Raw genomic sequence first — 25,682 nt, forward strand, 5'->3', positions numbered from 1 at the left:
GTAAAATTTGCAATATGTGTGTGTGTTTTTTGTAACAGAGACATTCCAAATTGTGTAACTTCATACACTACCAATATTGGATCTTTCTCATTTTCACCTCAGGAGTTTTTTTTTTTTAAGGATTAAATGATAGTACATGTAAAGCTTTAGGATTAAGTTTAGAACACAGAAAACATTTGATTAATATTCATTCTCATGATTATCAACTATCATAGGCAATTTGTGTGTGTTTATTCTTCCCATTGTTACATACAATTGAGAGTTTTAAATAGTGTAGGTTAGGGTTGTTTCAGAAATGGCTTAGCATACTAACCAAGTTTTCTTTCTACTCAACAATTTTGGAAAGAGAAATAGTATGAAATACATTAATTCAAATATTAGACTTATTGATCATACTTAGAAGGGCTAGCTTTAGAATTTAATGAAGACCATCTTTTTATTTTGGCAAAAAAAAACAAAAAACATCCAAGACTTTTATTTAGAGAAAGCTATGATGCCAGGCAGAGTAAAGTTGCCTTGTCAGGTGGCTGTTACTAGAAAAGATGAGTAGATGGATGAACTCACCAGAATTACACAAAACTTATCATAGCTGTACAGAATCATCCAAATATCCAGGGATTTGGCAATACATTCAAAAAAGGCCATGCCAATTTTTGTGTCACAGTTTTACATTTGGAACATATGATACCTATTTTACATTCATAACGTAAATCTTATTCAGGTGACCTCTATTTTACTATTTATGATATAATTGCCTGAAAACCTAGAAGTTACAGATAGGTTATTTCTAGAAATCATGGTTTATCACACAAAGAATCACAATAAATATTGGCTTCTGATTAAGCTCTACCTTTGGATTTTCTATTATCTTATTCAAACAAAGGAAATATATACATGCATTAAATATAAATAAAATTCACCAAAAAATGACTTGTATTTTAAATATTAGGAGTTTGAATATTAAACTCATTAAATCATTGAGTCAACATAGAAATTTATTGCCTGCTTCAAGTTAAAACAAATTTAAGATAACACTAGCATTGGCTCTAGCAACAGCTTAAATCCTGAAGCAATGTTGATTTATATTCATGTAGAATTGGTGTTTGAATCCCTTTTAATGTTAACAATATGTATATACATATATATTTATGTAATTTAAAGTTCTTTTTAGAGAAAAATGCTAGCTATGTTTGTCTTGCCTTTCCTAAGTCAATCATAAATTGTCTAATGAATTCGCTCAGAAATATTAAGAAAGAAAATTGTTTAGTTTTGCTCTGCTCAATAGAAATAAAACAAGTAAGTTATTTCCAGGTAGTAAACTGCATGGCCAAAATTACAGTGCCATTTTCTGCTTCATGCTGTGCCCATTTAGCAAAACAGAGTTGGTCACCGGGTTCTTAGCATTGCTTTTCAGAGATGTCATACGCACTGCAGAGGAGCTGACTAAGTAGCTGGTTGATCTCTCTGGATAGGACTTCCTCCCACAACAGAGCTGGCTATTGAAATGCCTCCTGAAGCTTTCACTGAGTAGGTACAGGGCAAATGGATTGACACAAGAATTGCAAAAGCTCAGAATCCGGGCAACCAAGGTGACAATCATGTGGCCCAGAGATGGATCAATCTTGTTATAGTTGAAAGATCTATACATATAGAGGATGTGATTTGGAAACCAGCAGAAGGCAAAGCAGCCCACGAAGACCAGCACAATTTTAGCCAGGCGTTTCCGGGTTTCCATCTGCAAATACAAGGAAAAGGCCCATTGGTTAAAATGAAAGGGGAGCCAGCCACATCCAAAACTCATGACATAATAGGGGTAAACTTATGATAGCATGTTAACACATCCAAAATACCAAAATTATTTATTTTCCTCAACAATGGGATGGTTTCAACAGTTTGATTAAGCCTATTGTGGTCACTACACTGTTTCCATTCATAAAATTTTACAGTTTATACAAGACTAGATAATAAAATATTAAGAAATGGCTATGTCTGTATGTGAAAACTGTGATCTTAAAAAGTCTCTTATTTTAAAATACTTTCCTTTAGCTTTGTTCATTTTAATTATAAACCTCTTCTATTTGTATTAAATCCACTGGATTAATGAATCATAGAATATAGTCAACCTTAGAATTTCTTTTTAAAATCAGGGTATTTTAATAGGAAAAATACATCTAATAAAATAGGTATAACTTTTTTAACCCTTACTGCACTCACACAAAAACCTTGGGATTTAACTCCAGACTCATAAATTCAAAACACCTGACATAACTGTCAATAAGTATTACTGGGTTAGTTACCTTTAAAAATGAATATATAGTTTTCTTTATTTTCATAAAATTTACATACTGGGTTTATTACTTTATAGGCAGGTTTTCAGGAATGTGATAAATAGACATAATTCAAATATTAGATATTGATCTTTTTAAATCTAAATATTATTTTCCAATATTCTAGAGTCCAAGGTTAGCTGATATTTGCCTGATTTATTCAAATATTTAAATAAGCCAACATGAATGTGAAAACAATTTATCAAAAGATATTGATAATAAGCGACATGAGCTAAAACTAAGGGTAGTCAACTAGAATATGCCAGAGGAGACTGGAAATGTTTAGGAATCAAACAGGGCTGATATAGGGGAGAAGTAGTTAGTGGCAACAGCAAAGGAGGGGCAAAGTGCAAAGGAGTATAGTTTAGAAAGCAGAACGTGGCACTCCAGATGTTTTCCTGGGACATGTTAGGCGACCCTTAAGAAGGTCGATGTAAAATTTATATTACTAAGCCGTGTCCTTCTTAGCAGGTGGAGCTTGGGTGCAAGAATTTCATGGCACTCTATACCTGGGCGGTCAAAAGCACAAGCAGGCTGTTGGCATTGAGATTACTTCTCAACAGATGTCAAGCACAATTACCCAGCCTGAGTTTATAAATCCCATTAGGGAAATTTATAAAAACAAGGCAGAACTAAGGCCAATATGAAAAAATGATGGTGGGGAGGGTAAGAGGAACCCAACTTTAGAAACCAGCTCCCAGGGCTCTGAATTAAAGAATTATATAAAAAGGAAAAAGCACATGACCTGGACATTGTTGCTTCAATTATGCCATATATTTAGAAAAAAAATCTATTAACTTATCTAACAATTGCTTTAATGCTTGGTTGATTTTTTCAAGGCTTTCAAGCAGACGTGGATCTCTGATGTTGACGGTCATCAATAAATAGAGGCGACCTTCCACGATAGAAACCTTTATGAGATCCTGCTGTTGCTAAAGTGCCCAGAGCCCCAGCCTGTATCTTCATCTACAGTCCTGCAAATTCTAATGATCTGCCATTCAACTTGTCTTCATTCAAATTAGGGAACAGTCACCTATAACCTCCTTGCGCCTTTGGAAGAAGGTCCTCGCTAGGAGTGCACAAATGCACAATTTGAAACTTTGTCCCATAAGTATAGTTTTTCCATTCCTTTGTGGATTAACATAAATTTTCCTTATATTAGGGCTGCATATTCTTTAAGGAAGAAAGAGTATGTAAGGTACATGTTGCAATTTTCAAGTTAATGTACAATCTTTATAGGAAAATCTATAAAGTTGAATTAGACCAAGTATGACTTCAACACCAGGCTCCCTTTGGTCATTCTCTTGTTCTGCTGCCCTGTATCCAGAGCCTCCCCCTGTGGCATCCTACCAAACCTCATCCCCAGACCCAGGCAGTGTCCTACAGCCCTTTCCGGGTTCATCCTTCTCCCAGACTTCCTGTCAGCCTTACCTTAGTGGGCTAATGGAAGAAGACAATAATTAAATAAGTGTATACTTAAACTGTGAAAATTTTGTTTCATTGTGTGGTACTTTGCATAAACACTTGCATGTAAAATAAATTCTTCTCAGACATTACATTTTAATGGTTGTAGGCCCAGAAAGCACAGTAGCAGGACCTTCGTGGGCAATTTTCAGAGCTGTGACATGGCCACATGTTAGAGACCCCCAAGGCCCATTCCAGTTTAGGCCAGTGCATGTCCCAGTGCCCTCTGTCTCAGTTATCATCCCTCCTGGTATTGAGAACCCATGAAACTGAACCCCAAATAGCAGTACTGCAGCTGACCAGGGCACCCCCAACACACACACACACACACACACACACACACACAAACACACACACACACACACACCGAGCTTACCTGTTTTTTGGTATGTTCATTGTATTCTCCAGGAAGATTATGTGCACTTTTAATTAAGGTCTTTGCAATATGATAATAATAAACGCTAATAATAGCAAGGGGTATGAGGAAATACACCAAGAAGATGAGCACTGAATGAATCTTTGGGTGTAATTCGTCAGTCTGAGGGTAGGGTATGCACGCTGTGAAGCTGCCGTTATCCAGGCTGTCAATGCGCACCACTTCCGAAAACACGGCTTCGGGAACAGCCAGCAGCACCGAGACCACCCAGATACCCACGGCCTTCACGCAGGTCCACAGCACCGCCCCTGACGTCTGGATGTCCATGGGGTTTACAATGGCTTTGTACCTGCGAAGACAACATGCCGCAAATTACTCCTAAGAAAGGAAGTGAAAAAGGAGGGAGGGAGGCAGGGAGGGGAGAAGGGAGTGAGGGAGGAAAGAGAAATCTTACCTGCTAAGAGAGAGATGCCAAACCCCATTATGCCCTAGCTGTTTTGTACTAAGATCCCCTGGTGTCTCTGTCTGCTTATTCTACTGCTTATTAGCAACGAAGACAAGAAGACAGAGGGAAATATCTGAAATTGTTATTTCCCAAATTGCAGTAATTTGCTTACCGCTTTCACAAGTTTTTTTCTAAATCTACACATAAGTGTCATTATTTATTGAATACTTTTAATTAAATACTATTATTCTTGAAAAATCTATTGCTACTATAATTGCTATAATATGCAGTAACCATAAAATATAAAATGCCCACAAAATATTTATTAAATTCTACCTTGATACACTTCTTTACCTTATAAACCTGAGTCGCCCACTTTTTTCTGAAGTATACTAGAGGCCTGGTGCATGACATCGTGCACTGGGGGAGGGGGTCCCTCAGCCCAGCCTGCGCCCTCTCACAGTCTGGGACCCCTCAGGGGATGTCCGCCTGCCTCAGGGGATGTCCACCTAAGCTGGCAATCGGACATCCCCCTGAGGGACCCTTAGCGCTGCCACAGAGGCGGGAGAGGCTCCCACCACAGCTGCTTTGCTCACCAGCCGTGAGCCTGGCTTCTGGCTGAACGATGCTCCCCCTGTGGGAGCACATTGACCACCAGGCGGCAGCTCTTGTGGTGAGTGCCTGCCCCCTGGTGGTCAGTGCACATCATAGCAACTGGTCGTTCTGCCAGTCAGTCGATTTGCATATTAGCCTTTTATTATATAGGATCTGTAAATCTTAGAGACTAATTAAAATGGGGAATTTTTTTCCATCATCCTGTTATAAGGACTGAGAGAAATATTCTATCTTTCAATTTCAAGTTTATTTAATGTGGAGACCTCATGAAGTCCTCTCTCCTCCCACCTGCCACCATCATAGTGGTAAAGGGTCCACTCCAGGGCATAAGGGCTTCAGCAATCCAAACTCTCTGCAGCTAACTCAGTCAGCACATTGGGGCAATAATAACGCAAACAAACCAAAATTGTATGTACACCTCCCACTATTTACATTTGTCTTTGAAGATATGTTAGTTACAGTATACCTAGGGGTTAACAAGATACAGTTAAAAGTGATTTTGGTCAAACAAATCTGCAGTGTTATTGTATCTCTGATAACCACTGGAAAATCACTTAAGGTCTTTTCCTTTCCTCTGTGGAGGGGGGACAAAAACATCTCCCTCAAAAGTTTATGATTAGAAAAAAGTGTATAGAGTACCTGTTACAGTGCCTGGCAATTAGCAGATATTAACCATGCGATGACCCTGTACCTTCTCCTTATTTACATTTTATTTAGTCTGATGTTCTAAAAATTCAAAATATTTCAAGCTGGATAACAATCATTTACGGCCTCCTTCAGGTTCTGTAAGGATGCTATTTCCCCCAGGAGAGGAAGAGCGCCCTCAGCCTCAATCCCACTCTGAGGAAGCCTCTTTCTCCTTTGGGGCTTGAATCAAAGTGTCACCCCCAGGTCCTCAAAAGAAAGAAGGTCATTTGCATTTTGATCTGGAGGATCTTCCCATGTGAAGCAGGAAACATGGAAATTAAAGTAGAACAACAGCAAAGGGCCTCAACACCAAATTAAGTAAAATAGCATGAGTCATGCATTTTGCCCAGACTTAACACAGAGCATCTTATTTACTATTCTGTTTACTTGTACATTCTTCTTAAGAAACTTAATTACAATCAGTAACTAGAATGAGCTATTTTTTCTGCTTTTTAAATTTTTGATCAGCTTGATAACATTCAAAGAGGTTTATTTGCTTGTTTTTAAACTCAGAGAGCACTAAGAGTACTATAAAGATAAATAGAAGTCCCTTGTAATTAACATCTCAGACCTGGCTCCTGGGTTAAAACAAATTTCACATCATTCCATATACTAGTATACAGGAAATGTAATTCTGCCACTGTCTCCTGAATCAAATATTACAGATATTAGTTCTTGATATCCCATTGTGGTAATTGAAGATTTTCTCCCTGCAACCTCTATTTCCCCCATTTCCAACTTCCTGATTTAGTAAGTTATATCGTTTATAAAATAGTCAATAGATTATTATGACTAAACAAATATCACTCACTGCCTAGTTAAGTAGTATATTATGACATTCTCTTTATTATATGCATGTCTGATTTTCCTAGAGTTGTTACTTAATAATTTTTTCATTTGTATGATTTTCCATTAACCTGAATTTAATCCTTTTCTAAATGCTATTTCACCAACTTCCTGAATAATTGGAGTCCCAGTGGTTGAATCTCAATTATTCTTCTTTCTTAATGTTTTACTTTATCAAACTCATCTCTGTCTTCTTTGAGGTTTTATTTTCTAAGCTGTCTTATTAGCTTTAGCTTACTTCCTTTCTTCTAGACTGTTTATTATATTTTTTATTTTTTAACTTTTATTGTTGGAAGTATTACATATGTCTCCTTTTTTTTCTCCCATTGACCCCTTATAGCCCAAATTTTAGAAGTTCTTTCTAGTTTTCCAGTTATTATATGGCTATGGAAATAATACAGAAAATGTTTCATTTTCTTTTCCTTCTAGAATAGTTTCAAGTTTGTTTTGCTGTTGTTTAGTTTCTTTATTCCAGAACCCCTCCTCAAAAGTTAAATATTTATTGCCTGACAATTCATATTTAAGATCAAACTAAGTAAAGGCTGATTACAAATTCTTTTGTATGTGAAAGAACAGGGAAAGACAGAAATATGGGGCGGGAGGAGGGTTCTGTTGATCACTCAAACAGACTAGTTAACTAGACTTTCTTTTTAGATTGTTAGAAAGAACAAAGTATATTCTGAATTTTCCTTTATGTTTTTTTGTTGTTGTTAATCCTCACCCCTCACCAGAGGATATTTTTCCATTGATTTTTAGGGAGAGTGGAAGAGAGAGGAAACATCAATGTGATAGAAACACATGATTTTAAAGGAGAGGAGTCTGCAACTGAGGTATGTGTCCTTGACCAGAATTGAACCCTGGGCCCTTCTGTCCACAGGCCAACACTCTATCCACTGAGCCAAATCAGCTAGGGCTTTCATGATTTTAAAAGGGAGGAAAAGGTCAATTCCCTACTCTCTCCCCTACCCTATAGCAAAGCACATTAGCAGAAGCCCTACAATCATAAAGGATGATGGGAAAAGTTCAAATAGGAATAAAAGTAATGACTCTCTTGTCCTGATAAGATTGTCATGGTAAAGCTAGCAACACATCCAGAGTTTTTGGTGGAGAAGGAGTAAGAGACCTAGTGGGAGTCAGGGCACACGTTTTCAGTAGGGATGATTCTTAGCCACCTCCTGCAGGAAAGGGAAAATAGAGCCCATGGATCTTCCACTAAATGATGCACATTTGATCAAAAAGAGTATTGCCCTCACCAGTTTTGCTCTGTGGTTAGAGCGTCAGCCTGTGGACTGAAGTTTCCCGGGTATAATTCTGGTCAAGGCCATGTACCTTGGTTGCAGGCTCAATCCTTGGGCCCGTCAGGTTGCATGTGGGAAGCAACCAGTCGTGGTGTCTCTCTCACATTTATGTTTTTGATGTTTTTCTCTCTCTTTCTCCCCCTCTCCATTCTCTCTCTCTAAAAAAAAAAAAAAAAAAAAAAAAAAAAAATCAATGGAAAAAATATCCTCGGGTGAGGATTAACAACAACAAAAAATATTCCAAATGTTATAAAGTCAGAAATTATAGTTAAAAACACAGATTACTGAAGGGTCATTATTACTACCAAACCAGAGCTTATAACTGTCAGATAACGTTATACACCAACCAATAATTCATGTGCATTTTTTAAAGTAAAAATACATAGTGCAAATTAATATGAACATGTTTAATCATATTCCCTGTAAATATTTATGAAAATGTAGGAATGAAATAGTCCCTCAGTATTCTATCTCATTGAATTTAGTAGCATAAAAGTATGTATAAAAAGTGTGTGTGCTTTTTCATGCAGATAGTCTCAGAAAGATATCTTTAACTAGAAACTAATCAATCAAAATTCATATAAAGATAACATAATCATCATTCACATATTAAATATCAGTAAATATATAAGCTTCTTTACTGATGCCTGTTTTAAATATTGCTTATTATATTTGTATACAGTCTTAATTAAATCTAAAGAGGTAATTAAATTAAATCATATTACACAATATATAATGAAAATTAGATAATTTTAGCTCATATAAAGTTATCAAGACATCTAAAAATCTCCATCTATAAATGTCTGCAAAGTTATACCACCCATAGTTTCTTTTTTTATACCAGACTTTTATTTATCAGAGACCAACAAAGTCCAAGGTGAACTATCTGACAAGTAGAGGATTTCATGGAAGCAAAAGGAAGAATTTCAAAAAGGCCCACCCAGCGTGGCTTAGTGGTTGAGTGCTGACCTATGAACCAAGAGGTCACCATTAGATTCCCAGTCAGGGCACATGCCCGGGTTGTGGGCTCGATCCCCCATGGGGGGAGGGGAGGGTGAGTGCAGGAGGCAGCTGATCAATGATTCTTCTCATTGATGTTTTTATCTCTCTCACTCTCCCTTCCTCTCTGAAATCAATAAAAATGTATTTAGCCAAAACCGGTTTGGCTCGGTGGATAGAGCGTCAGCCTCCGGACTGAAAGGTCGCAGGTTCGATTCCGGTCAAGGGCATGTACCTTGGTTGCGGGCACGTCCCCAGTAGGGGGTGTGCAAGAGGCAGCTGATCGATGTTTCTAACTCTCTATTCCTCTCCCTTCCTCTATGTAAAAAATCAATAAAATATATTTTAAAAAATGTATTAAAAAAAAAGACTTTCAAAAAGAAGTGTAGACCTCTGTGTCAAATACTCTAAAAGTAGACAAAAATCCTCTTGAAAACAGAGCTTGTGTCCTGCTCTCTGCTGTTATCTGTAATGTGTAACCCAATGCCTGACCCATAGTAGATTCTTAATAAATCTTTACTGAACTTCTGTAGAAACCTGGTCTGAGCAACAAGGAGATGATTTTATTAAGAGTAGTTTTGGTAGAGTGGGGTGGTAGTTGCTGGCTATTAGGTTGCTGTGAGTATGGAAGTGAGAAATGGGAACAGTCTAGTCTACTGATGCCCAAGCTAGATCAATCCCCAGAACCACCTAAAATAGATAGAGTATTATTACATTTCCTCCAAGACTTACCAGCACAGAGTCTCTAGCCTGCAAAAGGAGGAATTCTGCATTTTATAAGATTTTCAAGTGATTCTCACTATAAACCAAGTTTAGAAACCACCTCTGCGGAAGACTGACCGTGGCAGTGAGCATCTCTCCACAGGCTCCCTGTGAGGCGTACACATTCAGCATCGGTGAGGATCAGAAACCCAGCAGAAGTTCAGTGTTTGAGAATCAGATGCCTTCACAGTGTGTCATATCATGTTTTAAGAGTATTGATAACTTTCAGCAGTAATACTTATTCTGAACGAAATTACTAAATTTATCATTTAAAAATATTTAAGCATCATCATACAATAGAATGGCTAAAACTATAAATAACATATTAAAAATAATGTAATATATGGATGTCACTTAGAAAAGGATGAGAAATACCTTTCTCGTTACAGAGGGGTCAGCGATTCTAATTGTTCTTCACCAGGGGGAAAAATCACTTTGTTCTTAATTCGTTAAAATGTATGACTTAAATGACACAAATGTTTGATAAGGAGGAGAATGATAATGACAACTTATGTTGATGAAGACAATGATTGGAACTAGCCAGTCTATGATTATACAGGAATTGAGGAAAGGCTATAGATGCTGAAGAGATTATCATCATTAATTTTACAAGAGAACCATTTTGCTCTCCACTTCAGTGCCTATTTTCTGATAATTAACTGCATGTGTGAATAAATACTGATTTGAATTAGTGAGTCATTTGTCATCTTGACTCATAGGTGACATGGAAGTAGTTACACAGTAACCCACAGCTTAAAATGCTTTCACATTATTTCATTTGCTAAAATAGTCCTGTGCTGCTAAACTGATTAGTGTGCTCATTTCACAGAAAAGCTTATCAAGACTAAGGGATTACATGATGCTTAAATGATTACAGAGCCAGTAGCATAAAACTCAAAATTCACTCACATGTTGTGATTATAGATTTGATATGTTTTAAACTATAGCATATTACAGAGAAAACAACTGAAGCACTAAATGCTTTATCTACTCTCAATTTTTAGACATTTGATCTCCTATCTTCATAAAGTTAATGGCATTTTTAACTGCAAAGACTTAACTTATATCTGTAATTATGCTTTCTTAATTGATTATGTTTATAGTAGAGAAACTAAGCCTCAACAGTATCAGCAAGTAGTGTTTCATATTCTTTTAATTCATCTCTTAAAACTGCATTTTCATAGATTCTATATAAATGTCTATAATCATTTGTAGGTTGTGCTTTCATAATCTAAGTCTGGTTCCAAATGAGAAGTTAAATGTTTGGTTCTCTCTTAAAATGTGGTTCTTTTTTAAAAATTAATTTGAATTCAACCACATTTAATAAAATTTAAATTTTTAAGATATTCCCTCCAAAATTTCACAAATAAATGTGAAGGAGGTCTACATTGAAAGTTTAAAAATATTCTTAATGAAAATCTGTATAAGAAAAATATTAAAACTCAAGGGAGTCAAGGGAAGTGCTAGGGAGAAGTGAAGGTTTAGTGTTTATTTCTCCTCCCCATGAGACCTAGGAGTAACTGGAAATAGAAGATACTGCCAAGAGCCTTAATAAATCAGTAGTGTTCATAAGGAGTAGGGTATGGACTAATAACACTTAATATTTTATATCAATAATTAAAACAATAAGTTAAGATAGCTCATTAGGTTTGAAGCAAGCAAAATTAAGCTGGATCATCACTTTAGAGCATAAAAATGAAAATAACCTTGATCATATGAAAACAAATAATAATAAAGAAAAAAAGAACAACAAACGATAAAAAATAAAAGGATGTTGCCCTAGCCAGTTTGGCTCAGTGGATAGAGCGTTGGCCCATGGACTGAAGGGTTCTGGGTTTGATTCCAGCCAAGGTCAAGTACCTTGGTTGCAGGTTCCCTAACCCTGGTTGGGGTGCATGGAGGAGGCAACCAGTCAATGTGTCTCTCTCACATCAATGTTTCTCACTGTCTCTCCCTCTCCCTTCCACTCTCTCTAAAAATCAGTGGAAAAATATCCTCATGTGAGGATTAACAAAAATTAAAAATAAATTAAAAATAAAAGGATGTCTAATGAAGACATGTGTCCTTTGGTACAGAAAAGAAATAAACTTTGTAAATACAAAGAGCTGAAAGTAATCTGGTTACATACACTATGATCCAAAACCTACACAAGACCTAGGAAATTGGTGAACTCTCCTGAGAAATCTGCATTTGAAAGGGCCATGGTAAGTTATTTTGGGTTTTGAAAAACACCAGTAGGAACTGTACTGCCAGTGACAACTAACAAGAAGGAAAATGTTGAACTTGACTGTCTGACTTTATGGCTCAGCCAGAACAGATGTCAAATGCATTACTGCAGGCAAGAGACTGAGAGGGACATCTTAGAGGGTCCTTTTTCCCACTGAGAAGTGTACAAATAGAACTAGCACAAGTTATTAAGTGAGAGGCTTGTCTGAGATGTGGTGGCATGGAAGAGTGCGACAGGCAAGCACTGGAGCACTGGACTGAGCATTGGGTTGCCTCACCAGTTATCACTGTCCCTTGCTCTCTTTGCATCACCGTTTGCTCAATGCTCAGAGAGGAGGTAACAGGGTCCCATCTTAGGACCCTTAGCTCTACAGTTGAAGACATTATTTTTATTTTGCAAACAAATAAAATACTTCTTGTGGGCATATCTTTAGTGCCGTTTTATCATTTTCTCCAACTTGAACTTTTGGACCTAATAGAGTCAGAACTAGCACCCTGATGCCATAAGCCCCAGACTGGTGCATTCTCTCTTTATTTACATAGTGTGTTCCAAAGGTTTTACATCAAGGTGGATGAATAATCTTTAAAACCTATATAGTAATATATAAATAATAGCAGTAGTGTGAATATTATGAGGACTATACAACACCTAATTTAATGTGTGAATTAGAAGGGAAAAGAAAATAAGCTAGAAGTATTTGAGACTAATGAGTAAAATATATCTGATTATTGGAGGCAAAAATAACAGCTTTTATCTAATGAGAAGCCATATAAATTCAAATTAACTAATAAATTAAGTGCAGATTACAATTCATCCTGTTTCTATGGTTATGTAAAAACAACAACTGGGCACTTGTTATGCAAAACAAATTTTCCTTTTGAACTGCCAGCTAGAAAGCCTTTAGACAAATGTACCATAGGAATCACATTGTGTGAAAGTATGGGTCACTTTCTGTTTTTCAACTTTTATTTCCCTACTAGAGGCCCAGTGCATGAAATTCATGCACTGGGGGGGAGGGGTGTGTCCCTCAGCCTAGCTTGCACCCTCTCCAATCTGGGACTCCTCAGGGGATGTCCAACTGCCAGATTAAACCGGCAGTCTCCGACATCCCTCTCACAATCCGGGACTGCTGGCTCCCAGCTGCTCGCCTGCCTGCAAGCCTGATCACCCCCTAACCCGTAGTGGGCAAACTACGGCCCGCGGGCCGGATCTGGCTGTTCTATCCGGTTCTCTTGCTCTCCCCTCCGCTCCTTTACTTTGAATTTATATTAGTTCACACAAACACTCCATCCATGCTTTTGTTCCGGCCCTCTGGTCCAGTTTAAGAACCCATTGTGGCCCTCGAGTCAAAAAGTTTGCCCACCCCTGCCCTAACCTCTCCCCTGCCAGCCTGATCGATGCCTAACTGTTCCCCTGCCAGCCCAATTGCCCCTAACTGCCCTCCCCTGCCAGCCTGGTCGCCCCTAATTGCCCTCCCCTACTTGCCTGATCGCCCACAACTACCCTCCCCTGCTGGCCATCTTGTGGTGGCCATCTTTGACAACATGGGAGCGGCCATCTTGTGCGAGGGTGTGAGGGTCAATTTGCATATTACCTCTTTATTATATAGGACTAGAGGCCCGGTGCACAAAATTCGTGCATGGGGGAGGGGGTGTCCCTCAGCCCAGCCTGCACCCTCTCCAATCTGGGACCCCTCAAGGGATGTCCAACTGCCCGTTTAGGCCCCATCCTACTGGACATCCTACCGGGATCGGGCCTAAATGGGCAGTCGGACATCCCTCTCACAATCCAGGACTGCTGGCTCCCGACTGCTCACCTGCCTGCCTTCCTGATTGCCCCTAACCGCTTCTGCCTGCCAGCCTGATCACCCCCTAACCATTCCCCTGCCAGCCTGATTGATGTCTAACTGCTCCCCTGCCATCCTGTTTGCCCCTAACTTACCCTCCCCTGCAGGCCTGGTCACCTCTAAATGCCCTCCCCTGCAGGCCTGGTCACCTCTAACTGCCCTCCCCTGCAGGCCTGGTCACCCCTAACTGCCCTTCCCTGCAGGCCTGGTCCTCCCCACCTGCTCTCCCCTGCAGGCCTGGGTCCCCCACAACTGCCCTTCCCTGCAGGCCCAATCGCCCCAGCTTCCCTCCCCTGCCGGCCATCTTGTGGTGGCCACCTTTGACAACATGGGGGCGGCCATCTTGTGCGAGGGTGTGAAAGTCAATTTGCATATTACCTCTTTATTATATAGGATACCTGGTTTTCCTCCTTTTTTTATACTCATTGTACCATATTTGTACCTTTATCTTTTAGATGCCTTAAATTCTTTTGGAATAAGTTGAAAATAAATAAGTTATCATGATACCTTTGTAATTAACTAGTTATTAATAATAGGAAAAGAGCAAAGGGAAATAACCCTCTCCCACTATTGAGACATGGAAGGCATGTTCTCTGCAAAACATTGCGGGGAGAGGAGGGGACTGGATCAAGGAAAGATAGCTGCCTGTCCAGTAAAGTTTGGATGACTAGGGAAGCTGAGGTCTGTCAGTCACACCTGGGAGCAGAGGTCATTGGCCAGATGGGCACGGCCATTGCAAGTCCATGAAGATTTGGGATACTAACTCCTACACAAAGGAGGTCGCTTTCTTAGTCCCCGTGGTGTGTTGCACTTGACTCCTGGCTTGTGGGGCTCTTTTGCTCCTGCTCTCTTGCATTGGGTGTGGACCCAGCTCCAATATGGAAAGGAAACAACAGTTTTGCTGTTAGCTTTACTGAATAGCTACACTTCTATGACTGGACTAAGGGAAATGAGATATATTCCATGAAAATAAAGCTTTCTGCCATATCTCATTCTCCCATGGGGGCCTCTGGGAATGCTTCTTACAGTGGTACTCCAAGAACCCACCTCCCACTAGCAATGGGAGAAGACGAGGCACTTTTTTCTCTGATAACAATCACTCTGGAAACAGGGGTTATTGGTAGGGTGAGTGCGGATTACTGCCTTAGGTATGCATGGCCAGCCCAAACTCCTCCAAAGAGCTTTAGAAGCACACTCTGAGAGCCAATCTCAGCACACTGCCCCAGGCTACAGACCAAAAACCAAAACAAAAGCCAGCTATTCAATCATTACCTGAGCTTCCGTAAGGAGCTTTGGTGAGAAACCAGCAAACAGACAATGGCATTCCCTTTCACCACTGGACAAAGACTGATAAAAAAGCTTCCTAGCCAAAACCGGTTTGGCTCAGTGGATAGAGGGTCAGCCTGCGGACTGAAAAGTCCCAGGTTCGATTCCGGTCAAGGGCATGTACCTTGGTTGCAGGCAAATCCCCAGTGGGGATTGTGCAGGAGGCAGCTGATCGATGTTTCTCTCTCATCGATGTTTCTAACTCTCTGTCCCTCTCCCTTCCTCTCTGTAAAATATCAATGGAATATATATTTAAAAAAAAAAAAAAGCTTCCTAAGGCCTCGGGAGTGTTAGACATAGGGCCCACATTTGATCTGTTTCAGTATTTTAACAAATAATTATAGTAAAGGAAATATATGTTTGCATTGATATAATGTGTAAATAATGTTAATGATTCAAGGTTCATACCTAAGAGCACGAGTTCAGTTATGGAATTAAATATGTTTATCCTAACTATCAAATAAAGGCTTGAAATAATTAATACATCAGCACTTTAGTCTGATTAGATGCAATATTATTTTTGTATTCAATCCAACATGGCTATAGAGTATCAGAAAAACAACATAACTTGATATATTAAATTAATATTAATTTCATTTTTATTGTCTTATAGAATTTTAGAATTAAATTTGTAAATGCATTTTAGTTAACATTTATATTAAAAGACAGCATAAGAAATTTATTTTAGTTTTACATTTGTAAGTACACAAAATAATGAAGTTCATACTTTAGCACTAGGAGTCTGTGGGAATTTTTTTTTTTTTTTTTTTTTTTTTTTGCTATAAAGGGAAGAAGAGAACTCATTCTTAAAAATGACTACCGTTTTAAATATGGGATTTTGGGGGCCAAAATGTCTTTAAGAGTTCAAGAAAGAATATCCGAGTTTGGAATGCAGCTACTGTAATAGGTCGTAAAGAAGATTTCTGTAATGCCAATCATAAGCAAAGTGTGGCTTATGGGGTTCCCCCTACCTAGTATCATAGCTCACAAGTCTCAAAGTGGGAGAGGGGAGAAAGTGTGTGTGTGTGTGTGTGTGTGTGTGTGTGTGTGTGTGTGTAAAACTGGTACAAATGAGACAATGCAGAATATGCAAATACTTTTAATTAGCTATTTAATGGGAGCAAGCAAAAGAAGTATATTTTTTATATACTAACAAAAAATTCTTCAACATAAAAGTTAAAAGTAAACTGGTAGCACCACTATCACCATTTCAGATTATGCACAGCCTTTCCTCTCATTCTGGTTATGCAATGTCTCTGAGGTACATTCCCAGTGGGCACAATGATCTTTCCTAAGGATGAATCAGCTGAAACTCCTCAAAAGAATTTGGGAAGTCCAAGATTAATAACCAGAACTACCACACAGTGTTATCCATACCACCCACATCAAGCAAGGTGATTTAGGCCTCAAGGTAGATTCATAAATATTTATTTTTTATTTCAGTCTCTGCTATTTGGTGATACTGTCATCAATGACATATAAATAACTTTCCACTTCACATTGGGATATGCTTGCTAAAGTCTAATTATCTGCCTGTTTCTTTTTCTACCTTTATTTAAGCCATTTCATGAGGATAAAATATTTCGTTTGGTTTAACAAACAATTGAATTTGTTGTTTAAAAACTCTAATAATGGCTTTTTTTTTAAGTCTTCCTATTGCTACAATTACTACTTCATTTTGAACTCAGGGTGTGTTTTTGTACTTGGCAGTTACATTTATTACATTTTTTTCCATTTTATTGAATCTAATGAATAAGCTTTTGCAATTTTTTTAAATCTTGGTGCTATGTTTCAAATGTAATTTTTTAGTCTGTCACTAAATAGAAAAAAAAATTAGTAATTTCTTATTCCTGGAAATGTAATAATGTGCTTAATAGTGAAGACTGCAGGTTTTGAACTGGTTTCAAATACTAACTCCACTGTGAGATCAGGAAAATGTTGCTTAATTTCAAGCCTTAATTTTCCTTACTTTAAAATGATAATGATGATAGTGCCTACTTCATGGTATTGTGAGGATAATAAACTCACACAAAAACACTTAGCACAGTGCTGTGTGCAACTTGTCATATTCTTGTTTCCAAATCCACAAGAAATGAAAATATTTAGAGAGATAAAGTATGAGGAGATCAGGTCCAAATCAACACCTAGATTACTATGTTCTAGAAGAACAACAGAAGTATACACAATATAAAACAAAACATTCCCAAGCCATTTACGTGACTTTTAGAATGCATTGTGTGATTTTACCACCAGTGATTTCAGTTCCTCAATTTATATTTCCAAAACACACACTGATAGGCAAGAGTAGCTTCTGGACCAAGGAAAAGAGACCATCCACTTTTCTTTATCGTTATTATTAAAGGATCCATGCTTTATTTACAGAGTACATGATTCACATAACACACTGAAAAAGTCAGTAAATGTGTGAGGAATAGCATTTTCTCTGACCTTTGTCAGAGCCAATTTATCTGTGTGTCTCCATGATAAGAGAGAAAAATGGTGTGAAATAAATTTAAGCCCTGGATCTTGTTCCTAATATTACCTTTAAAAATGAAAGCATAATGATTGTAATTTTAACTATTGTCGTAATAACTATTAAGTTTTATCTCAATCCTTACCTAGTATTTCTTCAAACTTTCTATTTAAAATGGGTTCCCTAAAGAACAGCAGTTAAAATAAAAACTCACATTTTAATTATGGAATACAAAGAAAACTTTCCAAAAAAAGATAATAGAAATCATGTCAATCAAAATGAGGTGGGTAATTTATCCAAAGGCACATATCTTCATAGAAATGTGGTTTTAAAGAAAATATTACACAAACCAAAAAGCCAACCAAAAATATTCAGTTTAAAAAGACAATAGCTCTCAAATCGCCACTGAATATTTTCTTCCTTTCATTAAAATTAACTCCTAAAACCAAAGTAATGTAAGGGTATTACTGCAAATACCAGGAAATTTAGATGCATTTATTTTTTCATTAGTAGCCCAATATGTAAATTAAAGAAGAAGATGAACACCACCTTAATCATCAGAGTTCAACAGTTTATCTAAATAGCTTAAGTCAACAGCCCATCCTCAAGAGAATTAGACTATAGCTTCATGCAAAGATGCCCATTTGAACATCACTCCAAATTTGGACATGCCCAGTTTTGCCCCCACTCCCATCCAGTTCATCCCTCCTGTTTAAATGCCCAAAAGCATGGTTCTAGAGAACCTGTAGTAGCAGCACTGGATCCAGGTTCAGCAGGCCTGGGTTGTCCTCCCAGCTCTGCCCAGGAACTTACATTCCTGTGCCTCAACATCCTTACTTGGAAAATAGTCCAGTTGGACTAGTTGATCTGCAAGGTAGAGTAATGGACACTTCCCACCCTTAAAATATGTGAAAAGCAGATTCGATACCAAAGATGTATTTTTACTGTTTTAAAATACAAGTATTTGGTACCTGCCTGTTTGTGAAAAAAACAAACATATCATTTGACTTGAGGTATTGAAACAAATGTGTAAACTCATCTATCAGAAGAACAGTTACTATTCTAGTTGTTTGTGCTTCAAGTAAATAGTATAATTTCATTGTTAAGTGTAAATGATGTTTCTCCTTATTTGGAAAAAAATCAAAATCAAGCATTTCCCTAATATTAAGGAAGACATTCTTACTAATCAGGTTGTTAAGCTACCAAATAAGAAAACTGCACGTCTAAGTTTTTAAGCACACAGAGAAAACCTATACAAGACAGCTACATTGGCCCAGCCAGTGTGCCTCAGTGGCTGAACATGGACCCATGAGCCAAGAGGTACCTGGTTTGATTCCTGATCAGGGCACATGCCCAGGTTTGGGTTTCAGCGAGGTCCCCAGTGGGGCCCATGCATGAGGCAGCCGATTGAAGTTTCTATCTCTCTATCCCTCTCCGTTCCTCTCTCTCTAAAAACGAATAAAACCATATTTTAAAAAAATAATTAGTTGCTGAAGAACTTGTAATGTTAAAAAAAAAGCAAAGGTAGCTACACTATTGCCCATACATTCTATAGCTGTTCTATGAAATAGAATAAAAGCTCCCAAAGTGTGTGGAAGGGAAGAGGGAAAGTAGGATATGCAATTTTAAAACTACTTTCAAACTAATGCAATTTTAGTTATTTTAAAAGTAATAATTTTCATATTTTTTCAAGCTTCACATCTCAGTCGTTTTTACCTTCTTTTATTCTAATTCCCAGGTACACACTCTCCATCTCCTCCTCCCAGACTTTTCTTTCTGCCCCCTCTCCCAGGTGCACTCCCCACCCACCTCCATCACTTTTTAGGCCGCCCCTCTGATACCTGTTCCCTTACCTGTCGGCGCTGAGGGCAGTGAGCGTGAACACGGACACCCCCACGGAGGTGAGCTGGATGACCGGGATCAGTTTGCAGCCCACCTTCCCGAACATCCACTCATCAAAGAAGTAGCGCGAGGCATCCACCGGGACGCAGGTGAGCAGCAGCAGCACGTCCCCGGCGACCAGGTTGGAGATGAAGATGTTGGGGGCGCTCCTCATGGCGCTGTTGGTGATGAAGATTTTCACCAGCATGATGTTGCCCAGCAAGCCCACCGTGATGATGAACAGGTAGAGGGACGGGATCACACAGCGGATCACCAGCTCGGCGGTGGTCCCCTCGGAGGCGGGCAGGAAATCCCCGTCCGACAACCCGGGAAAGAAACCGCTCTGATTCAGGCCGGCGGTCTGGGAGACGTTGCAAAGAGACTTGGGGGGCATGGTCTTCTTTCCAGGGGCGTGCGCTGGAGTCTTCGTGCGCCCAGGTGCCCTGAAAAGTGGATTTCCGTGACTAGTTTACTGCCTGTGGGGAACGCGTCACACTGCGCGTCCCAGAGGGGACGGGCGTGTGAGAAATCTGTCCACAGGCTCCTGCGCTTCACTTCTAGAAGAGGCACATTGGCTCCGAATTAAAAAAAAAAAAAAAAAAAAAGGGAAAAAGAGCAAAGCAATTTGCGTCTTTGTTTCAGTCTCCACTGGAGAAAGGCTCTTTGGTGAACAAAGACGTATCCCTCTGGGATTACTGGAAGTACCTGCCTGCCTGTTCTTTGGGAGGGGAGGAAGTCATCCTGTCGCTGTCCAGCGAACCGCGGCTGAATCACTGGGAACTAGCGTGGGGCGGCTGGTACTCTGCTCAGCCCACGGCTTGTTTTCGCAGTTCCTGTTGTATTGTGTGGGATTGGAGGGGATCTGGGCGCTCTCTGTCTCACAATGTGTCCCTACAGCCATCCATCAATACCAGCCTCTGAGCAGGAGGAGCCCCAGCCAGAAGTTTGTGAAACTCTAAGGATTTGGGAGGCTGGCAAGTGTCTGATGCTGTAACAATGAATTTGGAGAAGAGAATGAGTGACAAAGGATGAAGTAAATGAATGGAATTCTCTCCCCACTTTTTCTTCCTTGATCCAATTTTCTCATTTCCTACAGCTGGAATATTGTTATTAAACTCATATTTTATTGAAATATAACATGCATAAAATGTACAGCTCAAGCTAACCACCATTCAGAACCTACAAGCTAAACACTGGCCCTAAGGTAACCAGTACTGGTTCTGCCTTGTATCACCTAAGATTAGTTTGCTGCTCTTGAGCATAACATAAATGGAATTATAAAGTATGTAATCTTGTGACTAAATTCTTTCACTCAACATTATATTTGTCAGATCCACCCATGCTTTTGTATGTAGAATTTTTCACTGCTATATAATATTCCATTGTAAATATACCACTGTTTATTTATCCCATTTAAGGCTATTGAAATTAGGACTCTTTATAGTTTTAGCTACTTCAAAGTGTTTCTTTAAATATTCTTGTGCCTCTCTTCTGGTACATATTTGAATCCCAGATGTAGATTTGCTAGGTTACAATGATTATGTTCAACTTTAACAGAAATTGACAACTTTTCAAAGCAAATTTCAACTTTTCTTTTGGAATCTTGCTTGACAATATTATTTAAGGCTAAACATATGTATGCCCATGACTTTGTAATGCCAGCTCTCTCTCTCTTTCTCTCTCCATATATATATACCAGTGGCCCGGTGCACGAAATTTGTGCACGGGGGTGGAGGGTGTCCCTCAGCCTGGTCTGCACCCTCTCCAATCTAGAACCCCTCGGTGGATGTCTGACTGCCGGCAGTCAGACATCCCTCTCACAATCGGGGACTGCTGGCTCCTAACAGCTTGCCTGCCTGCCTGCCTGATTGCCCCAAACCACTTCTGCCTGCCAGCCTGATTGCCCCCTAACTGCTCCCATGCTGGCCTGATTGACACCTAACTGCTCTCCTGCTGGCCTGATCGCCCCCAAGGCTTTTACTAGTATAGATATGACCCTTCACAGAAATTTTTACTAACCCTGCTTTACAATAAGGGCTTGACGATTGAATCATTGGGGCCAGACACCAAGATTTCCTTTCTTTGAATAGTGGAGAGAATAATTATCTTGTCTTTAAGTTGCCCTGAACATCAAATGAGATAATGACTTAGAAAAGTATAAAATCACCATATAAAGACAACTGTCTTTTTCATGTACTGAAAAGACAATAAAGTGGTAAAATGAAAAACACTATTTTTAATTCTCCACCTTCCTTCCTTTACAGCCTTTATTTAAACTTTGAAATTTATAAAAATTTCACTCCTATTTTCATTTCTTTACACTTAATATTATTTTGTATTAGTTTCACATTTTATATTAAAGAACAGTGGTTAGACAATCATATACTTTACCTAGTGTTCCCTGATATTTCCAGTACCGACCTGGCATCATACCATCATTACAACACTATTGACTATATTCCCTATTTAAGTGACAATGGGTTTACAGGTTCCTACCAGTCTTACTTTTGTGTTGCTCATCTTTCCTTTTCTTTCTCACTTCTTCCCTCATTTTCCTTATATAGGATCTCAGTTGGCCATCAAAGCTCAGTGAAGGCACTGGGACAGGCTTAATCCATTTTACAGACCAGGAAACTGAGGCCAATTCCAGTTGGCTGTGGAACTTGACTCAGCGCACAGGGAGCCCTCAGAGCCATGCTCTCTGCCCTTCCTAAGGGGCAGCCGCCGGGCAAACAGAACAAACCTTCCCGTCAGGCTTCCGAGCCTCATTCTCAAGCACCTCTTCATCGTGGACGCTCCACATTCTTTCCTCTCCCCCGTGCCAGCCCCCATTCTTTACTGGCCTCCCTTCTGGGGAGCAGGTGGTAAGCTTTGCACTCACTGAGCAGGTGTGCGCTGGCCAAGGGGCAGGGCGGCGCGGGCTTGCTTTTGGGCCAAGGCGGGAGCAGTAATCGCTGCCTCTGAAGTGGGAAGTCCGCCTGGGTGAGGCCCCGTTAGCACCGGGAGCTTCTATGAATCACGGCAGTCAGTCGGGTACCCTGCAGTGTGGCACCCCTCCACTGAGGTGGCGCCACCCCTCAACCCGCACCTCAGGGCTGCGGGTCTAAGCCCCTCCGCTTCGGTGTCCTTCCATGCCCCTTGATCCCTGGTCGAGCCCACCCGCGTCTTGGGGCCACTGCAGAACCTCTCTCTCTGCAGGCGAGGCAGATCCCTGCCCTCCGGTGCCCTGCCCCAGCCCGAGCCCCCTCTGGTGCACCCCGCCTCGCCAGGTTTTTGCCTTTGATCTATGGCATTGGTGACAGTACACTCCTAGCAAGCCTGGTACCCAGAGGGGCACAGGGTCAGTTCTTTGCCCAGAATGCTAGAGGTTGCAGTCGCATTTGCAGATGTCGCCCAGAGCCTGCTGGTGAAGGCAGCGCCTGTGTGGGGTGTCCTCATAGAGGGATGGTGCAGAGACACTCTGCGCCCCTTGGGCCGCCCACCTCCTGGCCGGCCACTTTGCCAAAGCCGCAGCGCTAGCCCGGGAGCAGCCTTTCAGGTGGCCCCACAGTCCGGTCTCGCACCTCTGCTAGGTCTCTACCTTCACCTGGGTCACCTCCTTTCTTCCACATTCAGCCTTCATCCATCCCTCTCTCCTGCAGTGCTTGCGCTTCAGGCCCGAAAGAAAAGGACCAAGGCCAAGAAGGACAAAGCCCAAAGGAAGTGAGTCATGAACCCCCACATCCCATTCTCTGGATTTCTTCCCGCACCTCCTTCTGTGTCACATCTTGAATGGTACCCTGCGGCCCAGCCACATGGCCTCCAGGTGACCTGGTAGAGTTGGTCTCCACGAAGCTATGGATCTGTGGCCAGCGGCCCGGCCTGGGTCTCAGCAACCCCATGCCTGCTGGAAAGGGCTGTTGGAGGAGGACCGCAGCCCATGGGTCATTAGCTCCCCAACTCCAGAGGAGGCACCACAGGCTCAGGACCCTGCTGAAGCCCAGTTCCCCCTCACCCCTCACCCCTCACCCCCTGCTGAGCTGTTGTGACATTATGGAGTCCCAGTCTAATTTGCATATTCCACTCTTTTATATAGGATATATGTTGGAGAAGGCAAACATTTTTGTTGTAATCAACGTTATGTTTTCTAACTCAATCTCCTCTTCTTAGATACTCTTCTCAATAAAGTCTTCTGGATTTCATTACTTAAAATAATGTTACTAAGTGAAAGTTGGCTAAATAGAACGTTTATATACATAAAACTGACTATATATAAATACCAGAGGCCCAATGCATGAAATTCGTGCAAGGGGCTCGGCCCCGCTGCCGCCACAGCGGCCTCAGCCCCTGCCTACCGCAGCGGCCAGGGCCTCTGCTGCCTCTGCCACCTCTGCCTCAGCCCCCACTGCTGCAGCTTCATCCGGAATGTCTTCAGAAGGACCTCCAGAAGGACATCTGGAAGGATGCCCCATCTAATTAGCATATCACTCTTTTATTGTTATAGATTATCATAAATATAAATTTTAGAGTCTATAACTATTTTATCTTTATTTAAATTTATTATTTTAACATCCAATCACATTATGCAAATTGTATTATTAAAGCAATCTTCTAAATGATGAAATCTCTCAAACTTTCAAACTACAACCATCTTATTTTAATCTATTTTATATGAAAACATATTGCAGTCTATATTGCTGCATACACATATATATTTTCTTCTAATGTTTTCCGTATTATGCAAATTGTTTATTTTAGATGAAAAAAATTATTGAGCCTAAAAACTGGATTAACAAATATCCAACTGTCTGGCATTATAGAAATAAGCATCTGGGTTATTGAATTGTTTCCATTTCTAGTGAATTCACATGTATTTACTCAAAGCTTTGAGTTAATGGGAGTAGAGAATATAATGAATGTTTTAATAGCAATAGCCTTACTAATACTTTATTAAAATGTTATGAAGTTATTATAATTATGTTCATATTACTTAGATTCATCACCAAATTATGTATAAGTACATGATTCTATTCAATTGTATAGAATCAATGCATATCAGAAATAAACATCCATTGAAGAAATAAGATTTTTTTTATTAATCAATGTTCCATGTACTACATTATCCTATCTAATAAAGAGGGAATATGCTAATTGACCATCATGCCCTCAAAAAGATGGCGGTGCCCACAACCAATAAGGAGGGAATATGCTAATTGACTGCCACACCCTCAAAGATGGTGGTGCCCACAGCCACAATATGGAGGCGCCCAGTCCCCTCAGCCCCATCAGGGTGGCAGGTGTGCGGCATGACCGGGCCCGCCCCCAGGCGGGTCCAGCCACTCCGCGTGCCAGCCTCCGGAGTTCCCCCATCCCCTCAGCCCCCCTACCGCCCAGGGCCAGCCCGAGGTGCAGGTAAGTCTAGGATGGTGGCTGCCCAGCTGCCCAGGGACTCTCGAGGCTCAGGTAACCAGGGCTGGCTGAGGCTTGCGCTGCCAGCAGTGGCAGCAGCTGAGGTGTGATGGGGCATTGCCTTCCCCTGATCTCCAGGTCACCTCCCACCCCTGAGGGCTCCCAGGCTGTGAGAGGGGATAGGCCAGGCTGAGGGACACCCCCCTCCAGTGCATGAATTTTCGTGCACTGAGCCTCTAGGGTTAATATAATAGTATACAATTATATACAGTACATAACACTTGATAATAATGATAATGAACTGCCATGGTGCTGGTTTATGTATTTACTATTCTATACTTTTTGTCATTATTTTAAAGTATATCTTTTCTACTTATAAAAAGAGTTTGCTGTAAAACACTAATTTATGTGATGCTGGACCAGCAGCAACTTCATACATCTCCTGTTTACCATGGCTCTTGATTGCATTATTTTTCTTGTGCTTGAGTCAGTCGTGTGCTGTTTAGTTTATCATGGCCCCTAAGCACACAAAATCCATTGCTAATGTTTTCAATAAGAGGCCACATCAAGCGATTGACATGGAAATGAAATTAAAAGTGATTAAGAACTAGGAAGTTGGAAAATTTGTGATTGCTATGGCTCACCAGTCAGGCATGTCCCATTCCACCATAGCTATGATCTTGAGAACAAGAAGAAAATGATAGAAGCTGTTAAAGGATATG

At 40.2% G+C, this 25,682-nt stretch overlaps 1 protein-coding gene across 1 annotated transcript; it reads right to left on the reverse strand.

Moving 5' to 3' along the window:
- Positions 1–1,118: 1,118 nt before the first annotated feature.
- On the reverse strand, positions 1,119–19,995 carry NMBR (neuromedin B receptor). The gene is made up of 3 exons (XM_080666384.1): positions 19,545–19,995; positions 4,168–4,516; positions 1,119–1,735 (listed from the first exon to the last, which is right to left on the reverse strand). The coding sequence occupies exons 1-3, from the start codon at positions 19,964–19,966 to the stop codon at positions 1,334–1,336; spliced, it is 1,173 nt and encodes a 390-aa protein (XP_080522510.1). The 5' UTR covers positions 19,967–19,995; the 3' UTR covers positions 1,119–1,333.
- Positions 19,996–25,682: the final 5,687 nt, after the last annotated feature.

This window comes from Plecotus auritus (assembly GCF_963455305.1).
Source record: "Plecotus auritus genome assembly, chromosome: 4".
Classification (NCBI taxonomy): Eukaryota; Metazoa; Chordata; class Mammalia; order Chiroptera; family Vespertilionidae; genus Plecotus; species Plecotus auritus.